The 22,688-nt window shown below is 39.1% G+C and overlaps 1 protein-coding gene across 2 annotated transcripts; it reads right to left on the bottom strand.

The window, feature by feature from the left end:
- Nucleotides 1–394: 394 nt before the first annotated feature.
- On the bottom strand, nt 395–19,868 carry zyx (zyxin). 2 transcript variants are annotated; one of them, XM_061717066.1, is made up of 10 exons: nt 19,599–19,868; nt 9,734–9,969; nt 7,953–8,212; nt 7,125–7,220; nt 5,615–6,295; nt 5,072–5,201; nt 4,192–4,361; nt 3,088–3,266; nt 2,665–2,785; nt 395–2,576 (listed from the first exon to the last, which is right to left on the bottom strand). In XM_061717066.1, the coding sequence occupies exons 2-10, from the start codon at nt 9,954–9,956 to the stop codon at nt 2,463–2,465; spliced, it is 1,974 nt and encodes a 657-aa protein (XP_061573050.1). In that variant the 5' UTR covers nt 9,957–9,969; nt 19,599–19,868; the 3' UTR covers nt 395–2,462. The 2 variants fall into 2 exon arrangements, with proteins under 2 accessions (XP_061573050.1, XP_061573051.1); XM_061717067.1 differs by lacking the exon at nt 19,599–19,868 and adding an exon at nt 19,011–19,104.
- Between the last annotated feature and the right edge of the window lie 2,820 nt (nt 19,869–22,688).

Genomic DNA, 22,688 nt, shown 5'->3' with positions numbered 1-22,688 from the left:
AAGACTTGTGATCCCAGAAGATACTCACCATGAAGAATACAGCACTTATTTTCAGTGTCCTTCCTATTTCAGTGTGAAGATGTGCAGGACTGAGGAATGGGAGTGGTAAGTCGAGACCTTATTTTTGCATATACATATCATTAAGTGGGGGCTAAGCTTTTCTTCCTGGAAAGTATGCGCGTAGATGCGCACACATACACATCTGCTATCGTCATTATCAGTAAAACACATGGCTGTTAACGACTGATAGAGCGTCCCGGAGGTCCCAGTCTCAGAGTGTGGGACATCATTGAAAGTCTAACAGAAAACACGTCTCTCAAAGTTTGACCAGACATGTTGAAAATAAGTATAAAAAATTAAAAAATAAATAAATTGAGAGAATGAACACTAAAAATGATATATTGAGCATTTGTCTTTATTTTCTATGTTTTCATACAGCCCGAAAAAAAAAAAAAAAAGGAAAAAGGGGTTTGGCTAAATGATGTTTTCAACATAGACACATTCACATATATACGTATAAAAAAAGTTATAAGAAAAGGCAAAGTCTCCACATGTAATACAGTGATATACATTGGATTGGAAGGTAAATGCAACCATGAAGGCATCGTCATATCTAAAGCACATGGGGATGACAAAGACATGGGTACAAAAGTTGTTCATTGGTGCAAACAAAAGTACATAATACTAGAGAAAATGCCATCACAGACTACAAAGATAGCATGCAACGCTGAACCACTTGCCACTTTTTGATGGTCATTCTGGAGTCATTGAGCACATTCTCAATACAAGCACAAGTAACAATAGTTTTCTTACCGAGGACTGACTGTGGCTGCAAACCAGGCTCAAATGACATGGAACAATGGAATACAATATTGGAGAAGGCACATCACGAGGTTAAAAATCAATCCAAATAAATGTAAGCATTTCATCAGCGAAATACAGTACAGCAAGATAATAAAACAATATATAACCGACATGAACACACGTAAGTACAAATGCTGAATAATGGAGAGAATAGTGGTATTCATGGCAACAGATTAAAGAGCAAAAACGTAGAATAAAAAGAACAAAACATTTAATCACATTTAACCACTTAATCTTAATCTTGTGATCTGCTTTAGACACGTTTGGTCACTGTGTTTTAATATCTGCTACTGAAAGCTCATCGGCCTCTGCGATTCTATTATCCTGCTGGCAAGACAGCATATTTTAGCGCTGGTACACATGTGACTTTAATACTTACATTAGATCCATAAATTATTTTAAAGCAGGGGGATTCTAAGAAATACCTACTATTAAAACTAACATTTTTAATCTGTGTTTATTTAAACTTAAGTCATCATGTGAAGAGATGTTTTTATTTTATTGAAAGTGATACAAGTCTATTTTACTTCAGCATTGTGCAAGATTACATAACAGGTCCTGTTTTCAGCTATGCTGCTGATGATAAAAAAAAAAGGGATGCTAGAATACAAATCTGTGCTTGTCTTTTTGTTCACAATGTTTGCATCCAAAAAGCATGCATCTCAAAATACTACAATTTCATGAGCCTCCATCTTTGGAGAATGTAAATTCTTGTGAGATTCTTGTTCTTCTTTACGCCCTAATACATTATAATCAGTAAGAGAGCAACAAGATGAAATTCATCACATGCCTGCAAATCATGAAATTCACATCAAACACTACGTGCAATCTTCATTGATTTTTTGTTGTATCGTTTTGCACTTGCGTTGTAGCCCTAGATTATTTCAAAATGCTATCAGAATAGACTGGCAGATACAAAATCTCCTGATGTGCACAAAAGCATCATTAACCATGCTTACAGGGACAATAGTTGCCAAAATCTTAAACATATTATCAACCACCCACCAGTCTAAGTGGTAAAACGTTCAAAGATCAGGTTTCTGAGATTTGTTCACGCTATGGTACCAATCTGTCTCAGAAACACAACACCACAGTTAGAATGCTTGCTGGGAAAGAGGCAAGACAGTGATGGTCTTTCAATGTAAATATCTTAGTTCTTGGTGCTAGTCACACTATTTACGCAAAGGAAAGGCAACTTTATATTTAGGAAACTCCTCTTTTCATCCAACTGTTATTGTGCAAGTTATGCAGGAAATCATAGCGTAAACATTGAGTTGGCACAAAATCTAAGCTACAGTTAACGAAAGCTAGTTGGGAGATTGGCGCTTTAGAAGTCTAGAAAACTAGACGAGAGGAAGCTGGTGCAGCGCAGTACATTACCTCTGCACTGGATTAAGTGGACAGAGATAAGGGAAATACAACACCAAATCTGCATGCAAACATACTTTTTCACAAAGCGCATTCTCTCTCACACACAGACACATCTGCACACATTTACTGGAAAAAAAGCCCTATTGCAAAGGCAAATCGGCAGCTGAATAAATCCTGTGCTTTTGGATTTTTGTTTTCCATAATTGAATTGATGTTGCAATAGCCAATCACTGTGCAGACTGCTTGGCTCGCTGGGTGTGGCATTTCATACACAGGATCTTGCCATCCAGAGGATAACAGCCATTTTCATCCGCTTCAATGGAGAGAGGGCGTGTACAGTCCTGCAGAGTAAATTAATACATTTATGAATTATTCTTTTCTAGAGTGTGTTTAGATTCAGATGTACTGTCAAGAGTTTAAATGCCTTACTTCACAGCGGTAACACTTGAGGTGGAAGTTCTTGTCGAGGGCCACCACTCTGACTGTTTCCTCACTACCTGGAGCTGGAACAATAGGTTCATTACAGCTCACACACAGAGGGGAGAAACGTCTGCAAGACAGGGAGGTGGAGGAGCCATGAGTTATGTACATCCATCATTTTTCACACATCACGGACATATTGAATCAATGCAGTTTTCTAATGAAACCTAATAAAATTTGATGATATTACAGTTTATCAGCAGAAGATGGATGACCAAATTTAAAATAATCTAAACCAAGGGGTGTTGCTGCAGTCTCGGTTATCTCCCAATATAATTGTTGATTTGATAAATTACACTCCACAATCCTATTTTATGAGAATCTAGCAGACACATAATGATTTGTTGTGTTTATTTAAAAATATGATGGCACCTGTGGTAATCCTGGACACAGTATGGGTTGTTGTTGTCATCGGTGATAAAGGGGGCTCCTTCGAGTGTGCAGGAGCAGGTGCTGCAGCGGAAACACTGAGCATGGAAAGACTCTCCCACCGCCTTCAGCACACGGTCTGTGATTCTCTCCCCACATCGGAAACAGATAGCCAGGGAATTCTGGAACACAATCCAAATAAAATAGAGTTAAAGTTAGTTAATAACAGGCTCACTCGGCAACAACAGTGAATTCACAGTATATTTGGCACTTTCTAAAAAAACGAAAATTGCAGCAAATCTTTACATATCTAGGTAGAGTTACTACAAGGGAGAAACTAAAAAAAGATTTATTACTTAAAGGGGACCTATTATGAAAAACACGTTTTTTCTTGCTTTAACATATATAAAGTGGTCTCCCCTCATCCTGTCAACTCAGAGAAGGAGGAAAGCAACCAAATTCTGCAGTGTCTGTACAGCCGCCGGGATGAGCCGTCCAGTGTGGTGTGGCTTCTACGACGCGTTCAGATTCTGCTCCCTTTCGTTACGTAACCAAAATGCAATTTACATAGATTGGCCTCCGATGCGTGAAACCACGCCCACAACTAACTCCACCGGCAGGAGCTTCCGCCATTTTTTCGTAGTGGTGTATCACATCATTCAGGCAGCCAATCAGCACAGTGCCTCATTATCATAGCCCCCCCGCCCACTCAGAATCCCGCATAGATAATGAGGTTAGAGAATGGGAAGATAGACATGGCTCAGAGGCTGAATTTCTAATTTATTTAGCAAAAACAATCTACAGTTTGTTTTTAAGACATTCAAGGCCTGTTTAAAATAGGTATTAGCTGCCATAATAGGTCCCCTTTAAATTATTAATGGAACTGTTGGTTATCACCCACAGCTATAAGTATCGGTAATAACTCTTTAAAAAAAAAAACTTAAATAATGAAGGTTACTGTGAAATCATTTCTCTTTTGGAGATACATAAAGTATTATTCAATTAAATCAATCAAATGAAATGAAATTCAACTAAAATCACTGGATTTGATAAGATTTAGACTTTATATTTCAAACTCAAAAACTTCCAGAATCCAAGCCCCCTCACCGTGTAACACTCCTCACACTGAGGTGCGTTGTCCCTGTCATAGAACTGCATGCCCTGCAGGGGGCGCTCGCAGCTCATGCAGCAAAAGCAGTTAGAATGAAAGAGTTTATCCATTGCTTTCACAGCTGGCTGAGTACGAGAGAGCAACTCGCCGCACTTCCCACAAACCTCTGAAGAAAAGAGAAGGACACACAAACACGTTAGATGCAACATTCCTCACAAATAACTCAATGTTTTATCTTTTTTCTGCTCAAAGTAATAGAATCATTAATGGACAATTTATGATAAAAAAATAAGATTAACTTGAAATACACAATGCATTTTTGGACAAGTAAATTCTTCTTTAAATAAGTCTCATACAGACAAATCAGCCTGAGGTCTTGCATTTTTAGGTAAATGGTAAATGAGGATTAAAAACAAAAAGAAAAAAAAAAAGTATTTACAACAGGCAAAATGAAACACTGCAGATGGCAATAACGTCTCCAATCAGAAAAAAACAATAATACTGTCAGTACATGAAACATCCCTAATGGTTTTTACTGATTAATTGAAATGAAAGAAACAGTCCACGTTCAACACATCCAGTGAGAAGCAATAAATGTTACAGGCAATACTTTTATCCTCCATTAATTTCACCAAGAACTCTACAGAATGAGCTGATGCTCATTATGTCTTTTTGAAACATTAAAGCAAGATGTATAAATCTGCTGTCACATCATGACTAATTAGCTACAATAGCATCCACCATTAATCTGAATTATCACTAATAACAATTATGTGAATTATAAATTATGTTGAATGGCTTTCTAATTATCATATGGAAGAGTATAACTGAGTGGTGAATTGTGAAATAAATGCGTGCATATCTGAATATCTGTACCTGTCAGAGGCGAAGCGATGACAGGTGCGTGTGTGTCCATGTTCTTAATGAAGTCCTTGGTCATTCTCTCCAGCTCCTCCACTTCTCTCATGTTCAGAGGAGCACCTCCACCTGGGACAGCAGGTGAGGGCTGCTCGCACCCACACACATACAAAAAATAAATAAATACATAAAAAAACAACAAAACATGTGTGCATTTTAACATTATATTAACATTATATACACTTTTCCATAAACCATGCCGGATAGTGGATTTCGTTATGATTTAACAGTTAAAAAAAGCCATATTATACTTCTCCACACTTTTCTGACTCATCTACAACAACAATTAATTATCATCTTGCATGTACAGTAACTACAGTCCTGTGAATGGAGTGCATGTATATTGTAGTAGAACATACTTCTCCACTGCATGAGAAAGGGGATTTGTAAAGTCTTGCAGACCCCATGTTGTCACAACAGTCAGACCTACTTTCTATTGACTATAATGTACATGCCCTGTATGTTTTTAATGAAAATGCAAGAAAAAAAGCTGGCACATACCATTGGCGCAGGGCTGGTTTTCATTGGTTGGCTAACGGAGGAGGATGGAGATAGAATCATCTTGGATTGCGGTGAAGACACAGCAGCTGGTGAGTTTTGGTTTGTGTTTGCTTGACTGCCAAAAGGAGAACTTTTTATGTGATTAGGTGCTGGGGCAGCAGCCATTTTGTTTGGTGAAACAGTAGGTGCAGGAGGAGCTGCAGGAGGAGCTGCAAGAGGAGCTGCAGGGCGAGCTGCAGGAGGAGCTGCAAGAGGAGCTGCAGGGCGAGCTGCAGGAGGAGCTGCAGGGGGAGCTGCAGGGGGGGCTGCAGGGGGTGGAGGGAATGAATTACTGGCCTTAGCAGGTGAAGGTTTTGGTGCACTGCTAACAGAGTTGGGGGTCTGGTTCAGGGTCTGGTTGAGTTTTTGTGCCAGTGAGGAGGATGATGTTGTCAATCTCCCTCCATAACCGGGCTTGAGACCCGAAGGTGAAGCCTTTTCAAATGTTTGAGCTTGAGAATTTGGACCAAAGTTGTGATTGGCTTGTCGACTTGTTCTGGCTTTGAGTTCTTCGGCCCAGGGTGCTGGAGGAGGCCGGTCACCCATCTCAGGAGGTGGGAGGAAGGAGAGTGCTGGTTTGGGAGCAGTTGGAGGAGGGGCTGAAGGCTTGGGTGCTGGTGCTGCTGCATACTGGCTTGGTAACTGTGGATGAATGTCATCATCATCGTCATCATCATCATCATCATCATCATTATCATCATCATCATCCCACCAAAAAACAAACAACTAAATGTTCTCTCAAGTAAAAACAAGGCAGAGGTTAAAAAAAAAGCATTAAGACAAGAATCATCAACAAGGATTCAAAACAACAGAGCGAAGTCTGCCTTATCATCATTTACAGAACTGCTGCAATCAGACACTTTTTTATATTAAAAAGTAGTTCAATTGAAGTAAGAAATAGTGTTGTGCAGTCTAAGGTGATCAGAAGGGCTTAATCTTTCTGACATTTATTTTTTTTCAGTTTTGAGCCAATGTTATTCTATTCTGATTCAGTACCTCCCATTCAGATAAAAACACTTTCCATTTATGGCCTTCTCACTGGGTCTCTGGCAGAACACTCTGACTTCATCACACTTTCATGCTCACCACTCGCTTCAGTGTGCTTCTTCCTTCCTTCCTGCAAGTGTCTCCTATCTCAGCAACGGAGCACGAACCACATCGCTTTTTTGTTGTCTTTCAGATTGATGAGTCTTTCCAGACTTCATTTCAAACTGAGCTTTCAGTTTGACCTGATTTGAACTTATTAAACTACCTTGGCATCTTTTCAAACCATTTCCACTGACTAACCTTCCTTTTCCCTCCCATTTCACTGCATGACTCACTCTTTTTTTTTTTTAACAGCCAGATTCCAGCGAGTCAAAGCCTGCTGTCATTTTTCCTCTCATCTGTTCTTTGGCTCTGTGGACAGCTTGGGTCTAAAATCTTGATTTTTGTTATAGTGTGTCTCCCCTGAAGTCTCTGTGCCATGTACCTTGGGGTTGAAGGGTCCCTTGGTTTCCATCTCAGACAACAAGTCCGTCAGAGAATCAATCTGTCTATCAAAACTCGTCTGCTTCTGAGTCAGCCTCTATTGGGGAAAAGAATAAAATAAAAAAGGAAAACATCATAAGATAAATAATTCACACAAAGTGATCACAGTCGCACTAAAAATGCATGAATGAGTTCAGAATAGAAAGGTGGAAGAGGAGAATTAGAGGAGAAATCCTTATAGACATTAGAAACTGTTAGAACTAAAAACAAGGTGCTGTAAAAATATATTTTTCCCCCATCCCTGTTTAGATAGCATACTGCATGTTCACTTATGACATTTTTCTATAATCAGGATGTTAGCCAAGAAGCATTTAGTGTAAGCTTTTTGTTAATTGTCATTTTATGTATGCAATTTATTAAAATGACCTAACCTTAAAATCCTCACTACTATCCAGTTATGTACACTGATCTCTTTGTAGCACAACAAACCAGCTAGAACTAATATTGTCCACAAATAAACATCTCCACAGTGAATCTTTCACTCCGTGTCTCGAAACTATTTCAGTGCCAAAGATATGCGATAATCCTGTTAGGAGCATGAAACTGGCTGATTTATCCCAGACTAATGCTAATATAATTTGCAGGAGAAAAAAAAAAAAAAATCTCACAAGACAGTATTTCCTGCCAGTACTCCATGGACCCAATATAGCCAAAACAACAATGTCAAGCAGTGTCAAAACCAAATATTAGATTATACTTCAATGCAGTTACATACAGCAAAAGGAAGAAGCATGCAAACAGTGTTAAGCAGTGTTGGGTTGTGACTCACCTGTGCATTCCCAGCAGCACAAGGAATAGTGGTACCTGGTGCAGGGAGAGGTGGGGGGGGAGGGGGAGGAGGGGGAGAAGGATAGCTGGGTGGACAGGCTATCTCCTCAGGGGGAGCTGGGAGGGGCAGGTCATCTGCCACGGGAGGTGGAGCGGGGAAGGCAGGAGGAGGAGCATCGGATGCACTGGGTACGGTTTGGCATTCAGGGGGAGGGGCGGGCAAGTCATCGTCCAGTGGAGGTGGAGGAGGGGGTGGGAGGTCTGACAAAAATGAGGAGGTTGGTTACACGCTGTCACAGAACAATGTCTTTTTTTCTTCAGTTTTATTTGATGATCAAGTTCAATTTCATAGAGTGCTTTAACATGTTCATAAAATGTTACACAACATGTTTTACTCGTACATTTCCAAAGGGTTTTACTGGTGCTTTCAACCGCAGGAACCTTGTAATGGTGCTTTTGAAGGATGTAAGCCTCCTTTTTATTGGCACAGCAGATGAACTGTGGCTTGTCACAATTCACCAAACTTCTTTGTAAAGCAATTTTAGCTTCTATGTGAGAGGGCTCAGTATAAATCAACCTTCTGTAACAAAAACGTACAGTGCTTGATCCGGACAGTGAAACTGTACAATGAAAGTTAAAAAAGTCGAATGAAATGGAAACGGTACAGTAGAGAATGTGTTTCACCTCTGTTCATAGCAACAGAGTGCCTCTTGTAATCAGTGTTACAGCTTTATGCTACCCATTTCTAAGATACAGCATGAAGTTGAGTTAGCGTTGAGATAAGAGCAGTTTCTCAATATGTGTACTTGTCTGTACTTGTGATCGTCATTGGCATCCACAATAGTGCTCCAACTCAAAGCATGTATCTAGTACGATCAAAATCTCTGTTTGTGTTCTTATGATGCACATTTTATTGAGGATACATCCAGTGGAGACTTGTGTAGGCTTGAGTTGGTAAAGTATATCCAAATTCATTTCATATCAACAAGCAGAAGTAACAGCAGTGGAGAAAGGAGTAAAAGAGAAAGTTATTACTTTGATGTTTTTATGTGAGAGTGTAGTTTTTCTGGCCTCTAATTTGTGGTTATGAAAATATTATCCATTTGAAAATTTCCTTTGATGTTTTTGGAGTTTCTTTTTATTCACGTCCATGAACTTTATGTATAATACATCTAAAGGAAAGACACAACAACCACACAACATGACAAATACTTCATATTAATGTTCAAAGTATTTACTTATGTTCAATTAAACTTTAGAAGTTTTTGAATGCTTTCAGCCAGCTTGCTGAGCTGTGGTACAATCTAGTTCACGAGTACACTGCGCTTCCAACGCTCAAAGACTAAACTGCATCCTCGTGGCCTCCAAGTTATACTTGTCAAATGTGAGCTACCAAGTACAAACTTGGTGTAGTTGAGAAATGGTTGAAGTTTGGGTGCATGGATAATTCTGCTCTGACCTGTGTCTATGACGTCACAGTGCCCTGTAAACCTGAACCACTTGGAGCCCCCCAAAAAAGAAAAAAAGATTGTGCCATCACAAAGTTTTAGTATAGGTAGTCACTTCAGACTTCTGGCAAAAGAAATCATTTCAGTGTTTTCAAGATTCTTCTGAAATGTAAAAATTAGATGACAGCAGTTATGTTAGGCCGACAAAAAATATATGTAATTTACTATATAAACCACAAAGCTATGCATGTTCTGGCATAGCAAGCAGCAGGGGGAGGAATAGGACAGGACTGCTCTATGAGTGGACAGAAAGTAACTTAAAAATGTCAAATACCATCACAGATGGAAGAGGGCGATGGAGGCAGGTCTCCCACTCGACCAATAACAGCTGTGCCTAATGGTGTTGGTGATGGAGCTGTAGGAGGGGTCTGACTTTTGGGTCGTGGCGGTGCCACAGAGGCAAACTTCTTTGGCTGGTTGTAGAAGGATGGGGTGGTAACTTTGAAGTTCAGCGACGATGTCACCATGAATGGCTTATTGCTGCTTGAGTCCTCCATTTTGTGGATTTATCTGAGGATGAACATAAGAAAAACACTATAATGAACAGTCAGTCAACATGTAATATCACAATAATATACGACAGTCTGTTTTATTCTGTGAATATGAGCCAGGTTGGAGTAGTTCAAACTCGGTTGTAATGTCAGGAGTCCTATTCTCACTCACCAATGACAAAACCAACATTTAAATCAGCTGTCAAAAGTCAAAGGGTTTGCATTCCTTTCCATCATTTGAGCGCCGGGCCTTTTGCTGGGGAATTAGTGGTGATGACGCATCACCAAAACATTTGGCTCAACATAGCTGCAAACTACACACACTAATAAGAACCATTTTTAAAGACTGTACTGGCTACAAACAGAACAGTTATATTCTTAATTGTTGGCCTTTTTCCATTACAAAAAAAAAAGAACAATACAACTGTACTAAAAACTAGCAAAGTGGTACAGTATGCAGATTAGTTATTTTCTTATTAACCGGAATGAGTTGTCATATATATATATATATATATATATATATATATATATATATATATATATATATAAAGTTTCAGCATTGCAAATTAAAATTAAATTATGTATATTCTTGTGTTCTCAAAGTTTTACAATGTATGCTTTCTTTATGAAAATATTCTACTGTCAGAAATACTATTACTGTTTTATAAAAACCCAGGGCAAATGCCAGATGGTAAACAGCGGAGTGAGAGGAAAGAGTAGGATTAATTGTCCTTAATCCATGTATACAGAGCTGACAGATCAGACCAGAGACAATTTACATTAGATAAGATCTGGAGTTTTACAGTGTCAAAGTACAGCTGTACAAAGCTTGCAAGAGAGGGCTCAAGGAGAATGATATAAGCAACAGCCAATTTCATGCAACATGTGTTAAAGCGGTTGAGCTCAAATATTAATTTCATATATGCTGGTGGTTAAACAAACAATGACGTTACTTTGGTATCTATACTGAAGCCCCTTGAAACATTTCCTATATTTCCCTGAAGAACAACAGCTCCAAACCTGACCTTTAGTCAAAAGCAGCCTGGATTATCGTCCAGCCCATACACACACTCACAAGTACACACCTTTACTTACTCACACATAGCAGCAGATGAACAAACAATTGTCTTCCAAGTCTCTTAAACCATACTTAATAGTAATAATGTTATCAAAACTTATTTGATTAATCTATCATAGTTTTGGCTACCAGATGGGTGTCATGTAGTCCAGATCTTTTACAGAATAAAGTGCACGTGGTAACAATTAAACCGAGTGAAGTCATCCAACACCCTGTAATAGTTCCGTGCCTTCGGCCTGCAGGAATCTTTTCATGGGTCTTATATTATATATTACTATCTACACTCTTAACAACTAAAGCTTATTGTACTTCATAGAGCAATTTTTATATAGTCTCTTTTTAATGTTAAGAAGATAATGCAAAATAATTTGTTCAAAAAAAAAAATGCTTTTGGGATACAGTCCCTATAACCCCCACAGAGCCCTTGGTTCAGTTTGGTCCAGATGTTTCTACCATCTCTGTTATTTGACCTTTATTCTCTACATTCTAAGGAGGATACTCACCACTGAGGCTTGGTAAATGTAATTTACTTTACTGTAATTTTACTCAGTGACTCATAATCTAATACTTTAACTATTTGTGACTGCAATATTACTAAGTGGGATCAAGTAACATTTATAATTTATTACACAGTACAAACGTGAAACTGCAGTGGCATTAATAGATTGACACACAGCCACTGTGTGTCTTCATCAAGCAGACAATCAGCTTTTAAAGTACACTCAGTATTAAATAAACAGCATCCTTAACATTTTCTCTACCATTATGTGGTGCGACACTGAAGCATTTTTTCCCTCAGTCCCTGAGCCAAATGAAGAGGAATACATTGATTAAATACTCCCTATGGCATATTTGTCAGAGCTTTTTTCAGACACACAGATAACAGCACATAAATAATGATGCGTGTCTCCAAGTAATGCAAATTAATGCATTTTCCAGAGTTGTCCATTAAAAACTATAAATATTCTGTAATTAAAACCCTTACAGGCCATATGCCAAAAAGATTATAACAAAGATGCTTCTATATACATAAACAAAAAGAAATGGCTTCATTGCAACTGTTTCCTTCCACATGTGAAGCATGTTTTACACAACTGCAGCATATAGTAGTCAAATAAGTCATGAGAAAAATGACTTGAATTACTTTAAGATGCCTAGCTCTAAACCTCTAACATTCTGTACAGATACACAAATTAGATTTTTTTTTTTAACCAAGATTTTTTGTTTTGCAAAGCTTTCTTGCCATGTGTGTTTTTGTGTTTTTATACAGATAACATAGTGACATTGTTGATGAAGCACTGGGATGCTAATTAGTCACTACTAACGTTAACTTTCCCATTCAAAGGGGAGAAATTAATTGCAACACGAGAATTCAGCTTGCAATACAACCACGTTCATTTTTAGTAAAAAGAAGCTTATGGTAACACCTGGGATTCTATAGTGTGCTGGAGAAGAAGAGCAGGGCACGACTCGTTTTATATGCACGTACTCACATCATTGGCCAGTTGAAAGAAGTTTAACAAGTTTTTAAGTCCAGTTGCTAACCTATACACATTTAACCAGCTAAATAATTTGCCGTAAACCTAGAATCAGCAACACCTATCATCATAGTGATGATGAAAATTCCTTTTTAATTTTGGAGAATTTATGTTATAAAAGCGGGGCCTTGATTGCAACACAAGTAAGCCTAGCACAGTTGCTGCCGGAGCCCAATAATATGGGATATAATTATGTTAGTAAGATGGAAGACCTAAATGTCAGTTTCTGTGCTTCTCCTTCCATTTTAAGCGAGTTAAAAAATCCCATGACTGCTATTTGGTTAAATGTGCTCTGTTTTTCTGTATACATTTACCTCCTGCACGAGTTAAAACATTGGAGTAAAATGTGAGCTGTGTAGCATCTTAACTCGTGTCAAAGAACTTCCAAGCTGACAACATGTATATAAATATATACATATATGATTGACTAAACACTGGTTATGGCCAGTCAAACTATAAACAGGCCAGGTCCTTGCAACATTTGTGTCATAGAAGTAACATCGGTCAGCAGACAAACTAGTACACTCCACAAAAAATACCTTTACTGCTTGTTTTTTTTTCCCCCTTCACTGGCTTTTAGGAGATATCAAATAATATTCATAAACTGGTCCTGTTAATAAATAAGGGAAATTATTAACGAGCTGTTGCAGACACTCAAATTTTACTGGGTTGATACATGCAGCTAGAAGTATAAAGTCAATAAAAGGGAGAAAAAAAAGGATCTGTGTTATTCAGTAATTCAGACAGTTGTTGACTATTTGTTAAACTTATATCAAGACTGCTTCATGCTAAAAGGATATTAAAAAAAGAGTACTATTCAAAGAACACTTAATTCTATTGTACAAAAGTGCTTGAAAAGGATATTGTAATTGTTGAATGGTGTTGTAATTAGAACACTGAAACCTTTTCTATAAAAGACAATAGTCCTCTTAATTATTCAACAAGGATGATTAGATGTGGCAAGGTTTCATATGTACATTGATAGAGTCCTGAGGGACTCATTTGGATGAGATCAGCTATGAACTCAGCTTCAGATATTCTACAACACATCTCTCTTGTAACCTGATTCTTTAGAGAGAGACTCTCTGCTGGGGAACATTTTTGGCAGAACAACTCAATGACATCATCTTTTTGCCTCTCCTGCTCACTTCCAATCAATCCTCTCCATACATATTTTGAGCTTTCCTCTGTTATTTGTAATCCCTTAATGAGGAGTGAATGACATTCTGGCTTTTCTAAACAACTGGAGGTTAACATTACAGTTCTTATTTCATTTTTTAAATGCCCTCCCTCACCCTCTCATTCAAGTCTCACCCACTACTTAAACTGAATGACATCATTTGAGGCTGCATTCAATCATTTGTACTTTACAGCTGTGCCGAGGTTTCATGTAGCATTTTGCAATGGCCCCAGCATAAATCTCACACTGTGCTATGTAGCTTTAGAACTTCATATACAGTACACTCCACATGACTTTAAGCCTTCACGCGCTAGAAAAGTGGATCTCAAGGTTAGAGTATAACAGCCATTAATTATTTCATGCAACAAGCTAAATTTCACATCACACAAGTCGAAACTACTCTCAATTTTGTAATAAATGTACAAATACTGATCCATTCCTATGGAAGCAGCGGTCATGAATTGTCCTTTTGTATCTACTGACAATAGTTTGCGCAACATTATTAGTCGACTTGTATGGACTTTTGACCAAGGTGGCAGCAACCAGGCTGAGATACCCGTGCTACAGTCCTTGTCTTACACCTTTTTTTTCTTTTTTTAACTCATACAAAAGTTGAAATGATCTTGGTTTGATTGTGGGGGCCTTATCCTCCTCATCATCAACATCATCATCATCATCATCATCATCATCATCAATGTGGAGTGACATTTTAAAGTTTTGTCACAGGCTTAAAATAATTAATTCTGAAATAGCTTCATTGCTCTCCTGTGCTAATATTAATTACTACAAAAGATATTTTCCATTTCAACTTTAAACTGCATGAATTAACCTTATCTTGGTTCATAATGAAACATTATGCTTCCTACCATCTAATAATTAACCTGAGGTTGTTTTAACATCAGCATATTTCTTAAAGACCTAGTTGAACTATTACTAAAAGTACCACAACAGTAAACCATGCTCTTTCTATTATCTTGTTGTTTAATATGAACAAATTTTCCCCTCTGAAGGAAGTATTATGGCATACAAAGTAGTATCTGTATATTCAGTATATATTATTCTGAATATATGCCATATTTTGTAGTAATTCCTTCAAGTATCTGCATAACACTGAGTCGGGTGCTGTTGGTGGAACTCTCCATTGTTCAGATGTTAATAGCATACCCAAATTCAGAGAAAGCGTGTCTAGGCCAGGGGTTACTAATGCCTGGACAAAACAACCCTTTTACAGGTCACTGGATATTTATTGTGTGCCAGTTTTGTGCTCCCCTTCAGACGGCAGCTAAAGCAACGACTGAATGTACAATATCTCAAAACTTGCAGCCTGTGTATTCCAGACTACCTCCACCCTCCTTCCCCCGACACTGTACGTCTGCACTGAGATCCAGACTAATGTAGGCTAAAGCAGAGTCACAAGAACAGACTAAATCAAAAGCACTAGACAAGAAGAGCTTTAAGCCAAATGGATGCCCTGAAATAACATGTGTTTTGACTCATTGCGGCTACAGTTAAGGAAGATTCCTCATCACTCTAGTCATACAAAGAGCCATTCATTATTTAAGGATTTTTATTTGACTCAACAATTTAGGGAGGCAGCAGGACACAAGCACCACCAATACCTCAGATTTGAGACTTCTTGAGCTAAAATTAAGTTCTGCAATAGAAATGTCTCTCCAAGCCTCAAGTCCCTCTAATTTACCACTAACAGAGAACTGTGAAATCATCATCCTCTTAAAGATGAAATCAGGCACTTGTATAAATTATACATAAAATATCAAATTGCTATATTGAAAATCATTGGTTTTGCATTCCTAAGTTAGAAATGGGGTCATTTTCATCTTGATTGTCATGATAAATCGGAGGCCTTGCTTCATCAACGCTTTTACTCTAAATGGTAATAGAACTTGCAAGACTCAAATTTGAAACGTTTAACTACTGTAACCATTAACTCACTATAACAATATACCACAGTAGTCACCAATGGCAGGCCATTAGGTTTTGTTCAAACTACCAGCTCAAATCCAATTTTTGCAAATCCAGATCATCTCTGAAAAAAGATTTCTGGACAGTTTGACCCCTCAAAATCCACCACAACAATTCCCCAAAAATGTGATTCAGACAATATACAGCAGTGCTTTCAAGTAGGATTTCAATCAGATTTTGAAAGAAGCATCTTATTCTGAATTTGGTTGCTCGAATAAGATTTGAAATAGGGTTTGGCGTGATAGCAACTCAAACAATGTCTTTGTCTACCAGAGTGACAGTTTTAGAGCAGAAAGAAATGCAGGCCAGTAAATGTCAGCAAGCACACATTGATTGGATATGATCACTTGCAATATATAATGTAAACGGTCACTCCACAAGAGCCGATTAGATATACCAAAAAAAAACAGATTTAGGGGTTAATCTGAATGTAGTAGCATTAGACATAATACAGGCTTACAGTACTTGTGCAATGGCATTAACTTTCCACTTCTATGTACTGTTTACTCACTAAACCTCTTATTAGGCATGTCTTTTCTTATTTCTGATGTTTGTACGATGGGGGGTGGAGGGTGTCAATATAGGATTTTTAGGAGCTAATACCACTTCTTGGGGAGCAATTTAATACCAACAAACATTACATAAAATTGCCAACTGTAAGTATTAAGACTGCACTGTCTGGCAAAACAGATAAAGAAAATAAAAAAGGTCTACAGGTTTCAAAAAGATTTTCCCAAAGCAGACAGTTATCGGAGCTGTCTGCAAAGCTTTGTTTTGTAAAATGATGGTAGCCAAAGCAAATGATCTCCAAGTAACATACAACCACCTCTGAGGGTCTATTCTGCTTCCACAGCTTATTAAAACAACACTGGCGATGTAGCCTTGCAACTGAGCTCAGTGCATCATTGTGCTGTTACAATTAGCTCCCTACGGACCCACATTTATTCCTCTGTAAGTATTGCACATTGCTGCTAGTTTGCACCTGTCCAAGGTGTACTCTGCTTGTGTTGCGTGAGACGCAAAGTACACACTTGACATGTTCCCAATCCATTAAGGGGCCATACATATAAATCACACACACAGTACAGATTATACCGAACCAATCGCAGTGGGATGATTCAGACAAAGAGGCCAGGAGCTTCTCTTCAAAACAGACGGCTGGAGAACTGCTGACACCAACTTGGATCAAAAAGGTTTTACTGCAAACGCAACAACAGTCATTCACTGACATTCCCAACTTCACTGCACACCATTTGGGATGTATTTTATCTTACTAGTCTTGCTAGTCTCTCCGTGTGCCTGCGGGGGGGTGTCAGGATGGGGCATCTGGTGTAAAATCGGGTCAAATCGATGTACGGACTATGATCCGCTGTGGTGACCCCTCTGCTCAGAGGGATTAAGCCAAAATGGTTGATGGAGTCTTGCTATCGCTCTGCCTACTTAACTTGCTATATTTCTCTAATTGGCATCTCGAGGCACTTTCTTTTGCATTCTTTACTTCTATCCCCTGGAAATCCAAGTTGAAACTAGAGGAACCAAAATAATGCTCTGCATTAAAGGGGACCTATTATGGCATCTAATGTCTATTTTAAACAGGCCTTGAATGTCTTAAAAACAAGCTTTTGATTGTTTTTGCTAAATGAATAAGAAATTCAGCCTCTGAGCCATGTCTTTATCTTCCCATTGTCTAACCTCATTATCTACGAGGGATTCTGAGTTAGCGGGGATGCTATGATAATGTGGCACTGTGCTGATTGGCTGCCTGAATGACGCGATACACCGCTACGAAAAAATGGCGGAAGCTCCGGCCGGCGGAGTTACACTGTGTCCTAACTGCATGCGATGCGAGCGAGCGCCAGCGACAAAAATCAATTCCATTGCTTTATTTTCTATTGGACTGTCCTAACTGGCCGAGAGCGACGCAAGGTGACATGGCGCGACGTTTTGAGCTGAACATTTGTCGGACAACCTGCTTCTATTTTCTTCCTGTCGCTCGCATTGAAAGCCGGTTGAAAGCGCTGTAGGAAACGGTCATGGATGAGGAACGGCTGATCCAGTTAGTTGAAATGAGAAGTTATCTCTATGATACCTCCTCATTTCACCATAAAAACCTCAATAAAGTGGCAGCTGGCTGGAGGGAGATGGACAGAGAGCGTCCGATGTCACGCAGTGCGGCGCGATAATCGGACGCTCGCATGCAGTTAGGACACGTGTTTAGTTGTGGTCGTGGTTTGCATTTTGGTTATGTAACGAAAATCAGCAGAATTTGAACGGCTCGTAGATCCACATCACACTGGATGGCTCATCCGGGCGGCTGTACAGACACTGCAGAATTTGGTTGCTTTCCTCCTTCTCTGAGTTGGCAGGCTGAGGGGAGACCATTTTATATGTTAAAGTGGTTAAATCAATCTTGGAGCTCTGAAAACTTGTGTTAGAGAAATTGGAGCAGCTTCATATCGTACTTGTTTCTGTTTTTAATGTGAATCCAGAGCCTTAGCCCTGTTGCTTCCTCCTTGAAATGTATTTTATCTCTGTGTGTTGTGATTTCTATGCCTTGTAATTGTTGTAATTTTTTGTTGTGTGACTTGTGTGTCTGCAATTGTTAATTATTTTATGCTGCTGTCTTGGCCAGGCTTCCCTTGAAAAAGAGGTCATTGTGTCTCAACGGGACCGACCTGGTTAAATAAAGGCAAAATAAAAAAATTAAATAAAAAGCAAGAAAAAACGTGTTTTTCATAATAGTTCATAATTCATTTAAAGAGGAACAGAATTAGGGTGTATGCCCAAACTATATGGACAGAGCCAAATATTACTTCCTTTTTTTGTCCAAGTATTGTACAGTAACAATATACTAGTGCTAAAAGGAATCTAACCCACTGCAAACATACAATGCATTCTTGTGTTACGACACATGTGATGGTACAGTGACCTGACTCAGTGTGAACACCTGGATCTGTGATCGAGGTCTCCACCCACTGTGGCAATAGGACATGTTTAGCCAAACACTGGCCGTTTTATGACAGCTGACAGCAAACAGGCCTGAGATCACAAATACTGCACACCAATACCGTCGGCCAGGTGAATAAAAACACAACCCTTCACCCTTTTACTAGGCAAAATATGAGCGGATGCTGGCTAAGCAAAGCTAACATTGCGTATCAAATTATTTCAATGGGTCGTATTAACCCTTAGCCTCCAAAGTCTAATAAGTGGCATTCTGCTATACACGATACTCGGGTATCTTGATGTATTTAGAGGATAGAAAAGGTAATGCCACTCACCTCTCTTGGACGAAGTGTTTTCCTAAATGCGCTGTAGAGACTGATCTCGGTTCCCCGCTGAAGCCTGCGTTAAATCGACGCAGAGGCTTACGCCGTAGCCTACGGCGTAATGTACGCGGAGACGCGCGCCGTACGGTGCGCGTCGCCGCGGTACCCTACGCCGTAGGCTACGTTGGTGTAACGTGAAACCATAAATCAGCCTTGAGGCACATGGACCCTCCTAACTTCCTGCAGCAGCTTCCGCATTGCCGTGTCTTATCGTCTTCTGTTCCTCAGCTGCTGGTATTGTATCTGTTACTGTCCACTAACAGGGCATTCCTGCAAATGCCATCCACTAAGAGAAGTTTTACTTTAAATTGCCTTTTTTTTTCTCCCCCATTTAAAAATTTTATATTTTGACTAAATCCACACTGGTTGTCATAGAGATAACGTTACATGAGGTAATCAGAGGATATGCACCATCATGACACAGACAAAAGACTTTTACCTTATTAGGTAACCTGTAATGGGCTTCCCTCTCAGTTCCTACTTAAATCATATGATTAAGAAATGGGAAAAAAAAACAACACAAAATAAAAAGTCACTTGCCTTATACAGCTGCGGTATAGATCTCCTTTTTTCACTTCCCCTCTTCCCTTTGTTCTTCTTTTTCTCTTCTTGGGTCCAAAGTGAGTAAGAGCTGCCTGTACTAGCTGACCAACTTCTCTTTCTCTCTTCCTCTTTCCAGCAATTAGACCCTCCCCTTGTGCCTTTCAGTCTAGAAAAGGAATGACACCATCCTTCCAAACAAGTTCCTTCTCGTTTGACTTTGGCTCAGGACTTGAGTATTACTACCCTCTCTGTCTCTCTCTCTCTCTCTCTGTATCTGTAAATGTGTTCATAAACTGTCCAGTCAGACCCCTCCTCCTCCTCCTCCTCCTCGTCCTCCTCCTCTTCTCCTCCTCCTCCTCCTCCTCCTCTCTTTTCTCTATGGATTCTTGCGGCATTCTTCATTCAATGACATCAACCCTGTTGCCTCTCCATGTAAGGTCAGGCTGGGGGAATAAGGGAGCCAGAGGGAGGGAGAGATAATGGGGCTTGAGGCTTGATTAGATGCAGACTCGGAGAGTTAGGGGTCTAAACAAAATGAGGTACAGTGGCTGAAGAAACTATGTTCCACCAAGGCTTTGCTGTGGAAAAAGTTTTTTTTGCTTTTATTTACTTTTGGAAACTTTTTCTAAGGGTATATCTGCCTGTTTTCATGTAGCCTGCCACACCATTATTTGCTTTTCACCTAAAAAGTTGACACACAAAGACAATTTGTCTTTGACAGACATGGACAGTTGGTCATAGACAGTTAACCATGTTTTAACTAATTTTCCAGTATAGTTGCTACTTATTTACTTACTATTTCCATTTGTTTTACAGTAAAAATATAATTGCAGTGGGAGCTCAAGTATTTCCAACAATTTAATGACACTTAAATACTTTGATATGCTTTTACAAATTGAATGATTAGTATTTAAACAAAAATGAATAATCAACCAATAATATAATCATGTGTTAAGTATGTTTCTTTTTACCTTAGTATTTGTTTCTTTTTTGTATACCATAAACTGAATGTTAAGAGTGTTGGACAGACGCAGCAAGACACGTCAGCATGTAGCTTGGACGATTTTCTTTATTTTCTCTTATTATATAGACCTTATGACTTTATTGATTTATTAGTGTAAAGACAAACAACCAATTGAAAGAATCATTATTTGGACCCATGCCTGTGTTGTTTTGGCAAATCAGCAAGGAAACACTCAAATTTATTGCAACTTATGATTTATTTTCAGTTTCGTCTTTGTCGCAGGCTGAATACAAGGCTAGACTAGTTTGGGGAAATATTATTAAAGTTAAAACTATGAAGTTATATATTTGTGTATGAGTCACACTTGCAGAATATTGACAGATCATCATGACGTTCAGGGTGAGACATGGCACAGCTGCACTCAGGTTGTGAAATCATGGGTAAGGTCTGTCCTGAATTCTGACACACTCACCTCTTCAGCAGATGTTGTGTAACCTGTTGCTGCCAGTGTCATGTCAGTGAACTGCAGGGAGTGGCCATTAGGGTCTTTGATAGCCCATTGTCCCACAGAGGAATGTTTCCAGTCTCTCCCGTTTTCCATTTGGTCAAATATGTGTTGAATTTCCACTCTGAGATTTCCACAGCAACTCTGGCAAGTCGTTGGGAAAAGAAAGGCCACCCCTATCTTGGCAGCGGCCTCTCAATCCAGTGACACAGATGCTGAAGAAGAGGTCCATGCTCATTTGTTATCCTAGATTCTCTTGTCTGTAAAGTTGTTTTCTGTTTGGTAGGCGAGGAGAGCAAGCAAACATGTGTAATACTCTTTTTCACTGCATCCTTCCAGCTGGTGCCATTTGACTTACGTTTGGATCAGGCAAGGAGGAGGCACCTCTTGGTTTAAGTAAAAACAAAAAAACAGGAGGCCATCAGAATCAGAGCCAGACAGCCTGGAATGCAGCCAGACCTTGGAATGAACAGTTCCTTCCCCCCTCCCTTGCTAATGTGCAAAATTTCTCTCCCTCTCTCTGTATTGCTACAGTTTTTTCACTACTTTTATTCCCTGGTTTCTTTCTGTCTCTGTCTGTTTGTTCTCCTCATGAAGCAGTTTTATTTCCAGTCCTATCCTTTTTCTGTTCCTTTTCAACACTTTCCCGTCCGTATGAATCAGTACCTACTCATACTACCTCAGTCTTGATAGGTAATAATATCCTAATCATTCCCATCCCATGCAGATGCACAGTCTCTCCATCTTTCTGTCACTTTCTGGATACATGCATTTTCTCATCCACAATATCTATGCAATATCTTTAAATTCTTATGACTTTGCAGGTTGAAATATAAGTATAAGATACATTATATTTAAAAATTCAAGGAGAGGTTTGGCAAACTATTGAAATCAACCCTGTCAATATTTGCCGGAACATGCAACTGATGTGCCTAATGCATCAACAATGATGATCCAATGACGTCCAGCTGCCAGGTTCATAAACACACCTTAAGGGCTATGGCAGTCTGGTTAACAAATAATTGTGTTTAGTTGTTGTTTCCTCTTCATTCTATGCCACTGTTAGTTTTAGCTCCATGGCAGTACCATTAGCCATCAGGGTTTTGCTCCAAATCTACTTCTTGCAAGTTAAAGGCTTCCTTTTTCATTTGGCTTAAAAAATGCAGCAACAGCTATTTTTGCCTTGTTTGGCAACTAAGTCCATGACATTGATGTCAATAGAACCACCCATTATCTATGCCTACTGCATCCTATTTAGGATCACAGGAAACAATGACTTTGGGCAAAAGGCAGGGTAGAGCCGTCACATTTTGGAGTCTATTGCAAGGCCACAAACAACCACGGTACCTGGAGACAACCCACTCAAACACATGGAGAATATGCAAACTCCATATGTAAAAGCCACAAGTTGGATTTAAATCTGGAAGACCAAAGCTGTAAAACATCAGAGCCAAGCAGTGCCAACTAATAAACCAATACACTACGCTACTACGAGTAGATCCAATAAAATGCAAAGTTTTGTGTTATACACCTTCAGCTACACTATTGATTTTATACAGCCCTTTTTAGATAACTGACTGAAAACAGTTAAAAGAGTGAAGCAAAATAATCACAGCTG

Source organism: Cololabis saira, chromosome 3 (assembly GCF_033807715.1).
Source record: "Cololabis saira isolate AMF1-May2022 chromosome 3, fColSai1.1, whole genome shotgun sequence".
Lineage (NCBI taxonomy): Eukaryota > Metazoa > Chordata > Actinopteri > Beloniformes > Belonidae > Cololabis > Cololabis saira.
Note: the sequence above shows the minus strand (reverse complement) of the source record. Positions and strands in the feature narration are given on the sequence as shown.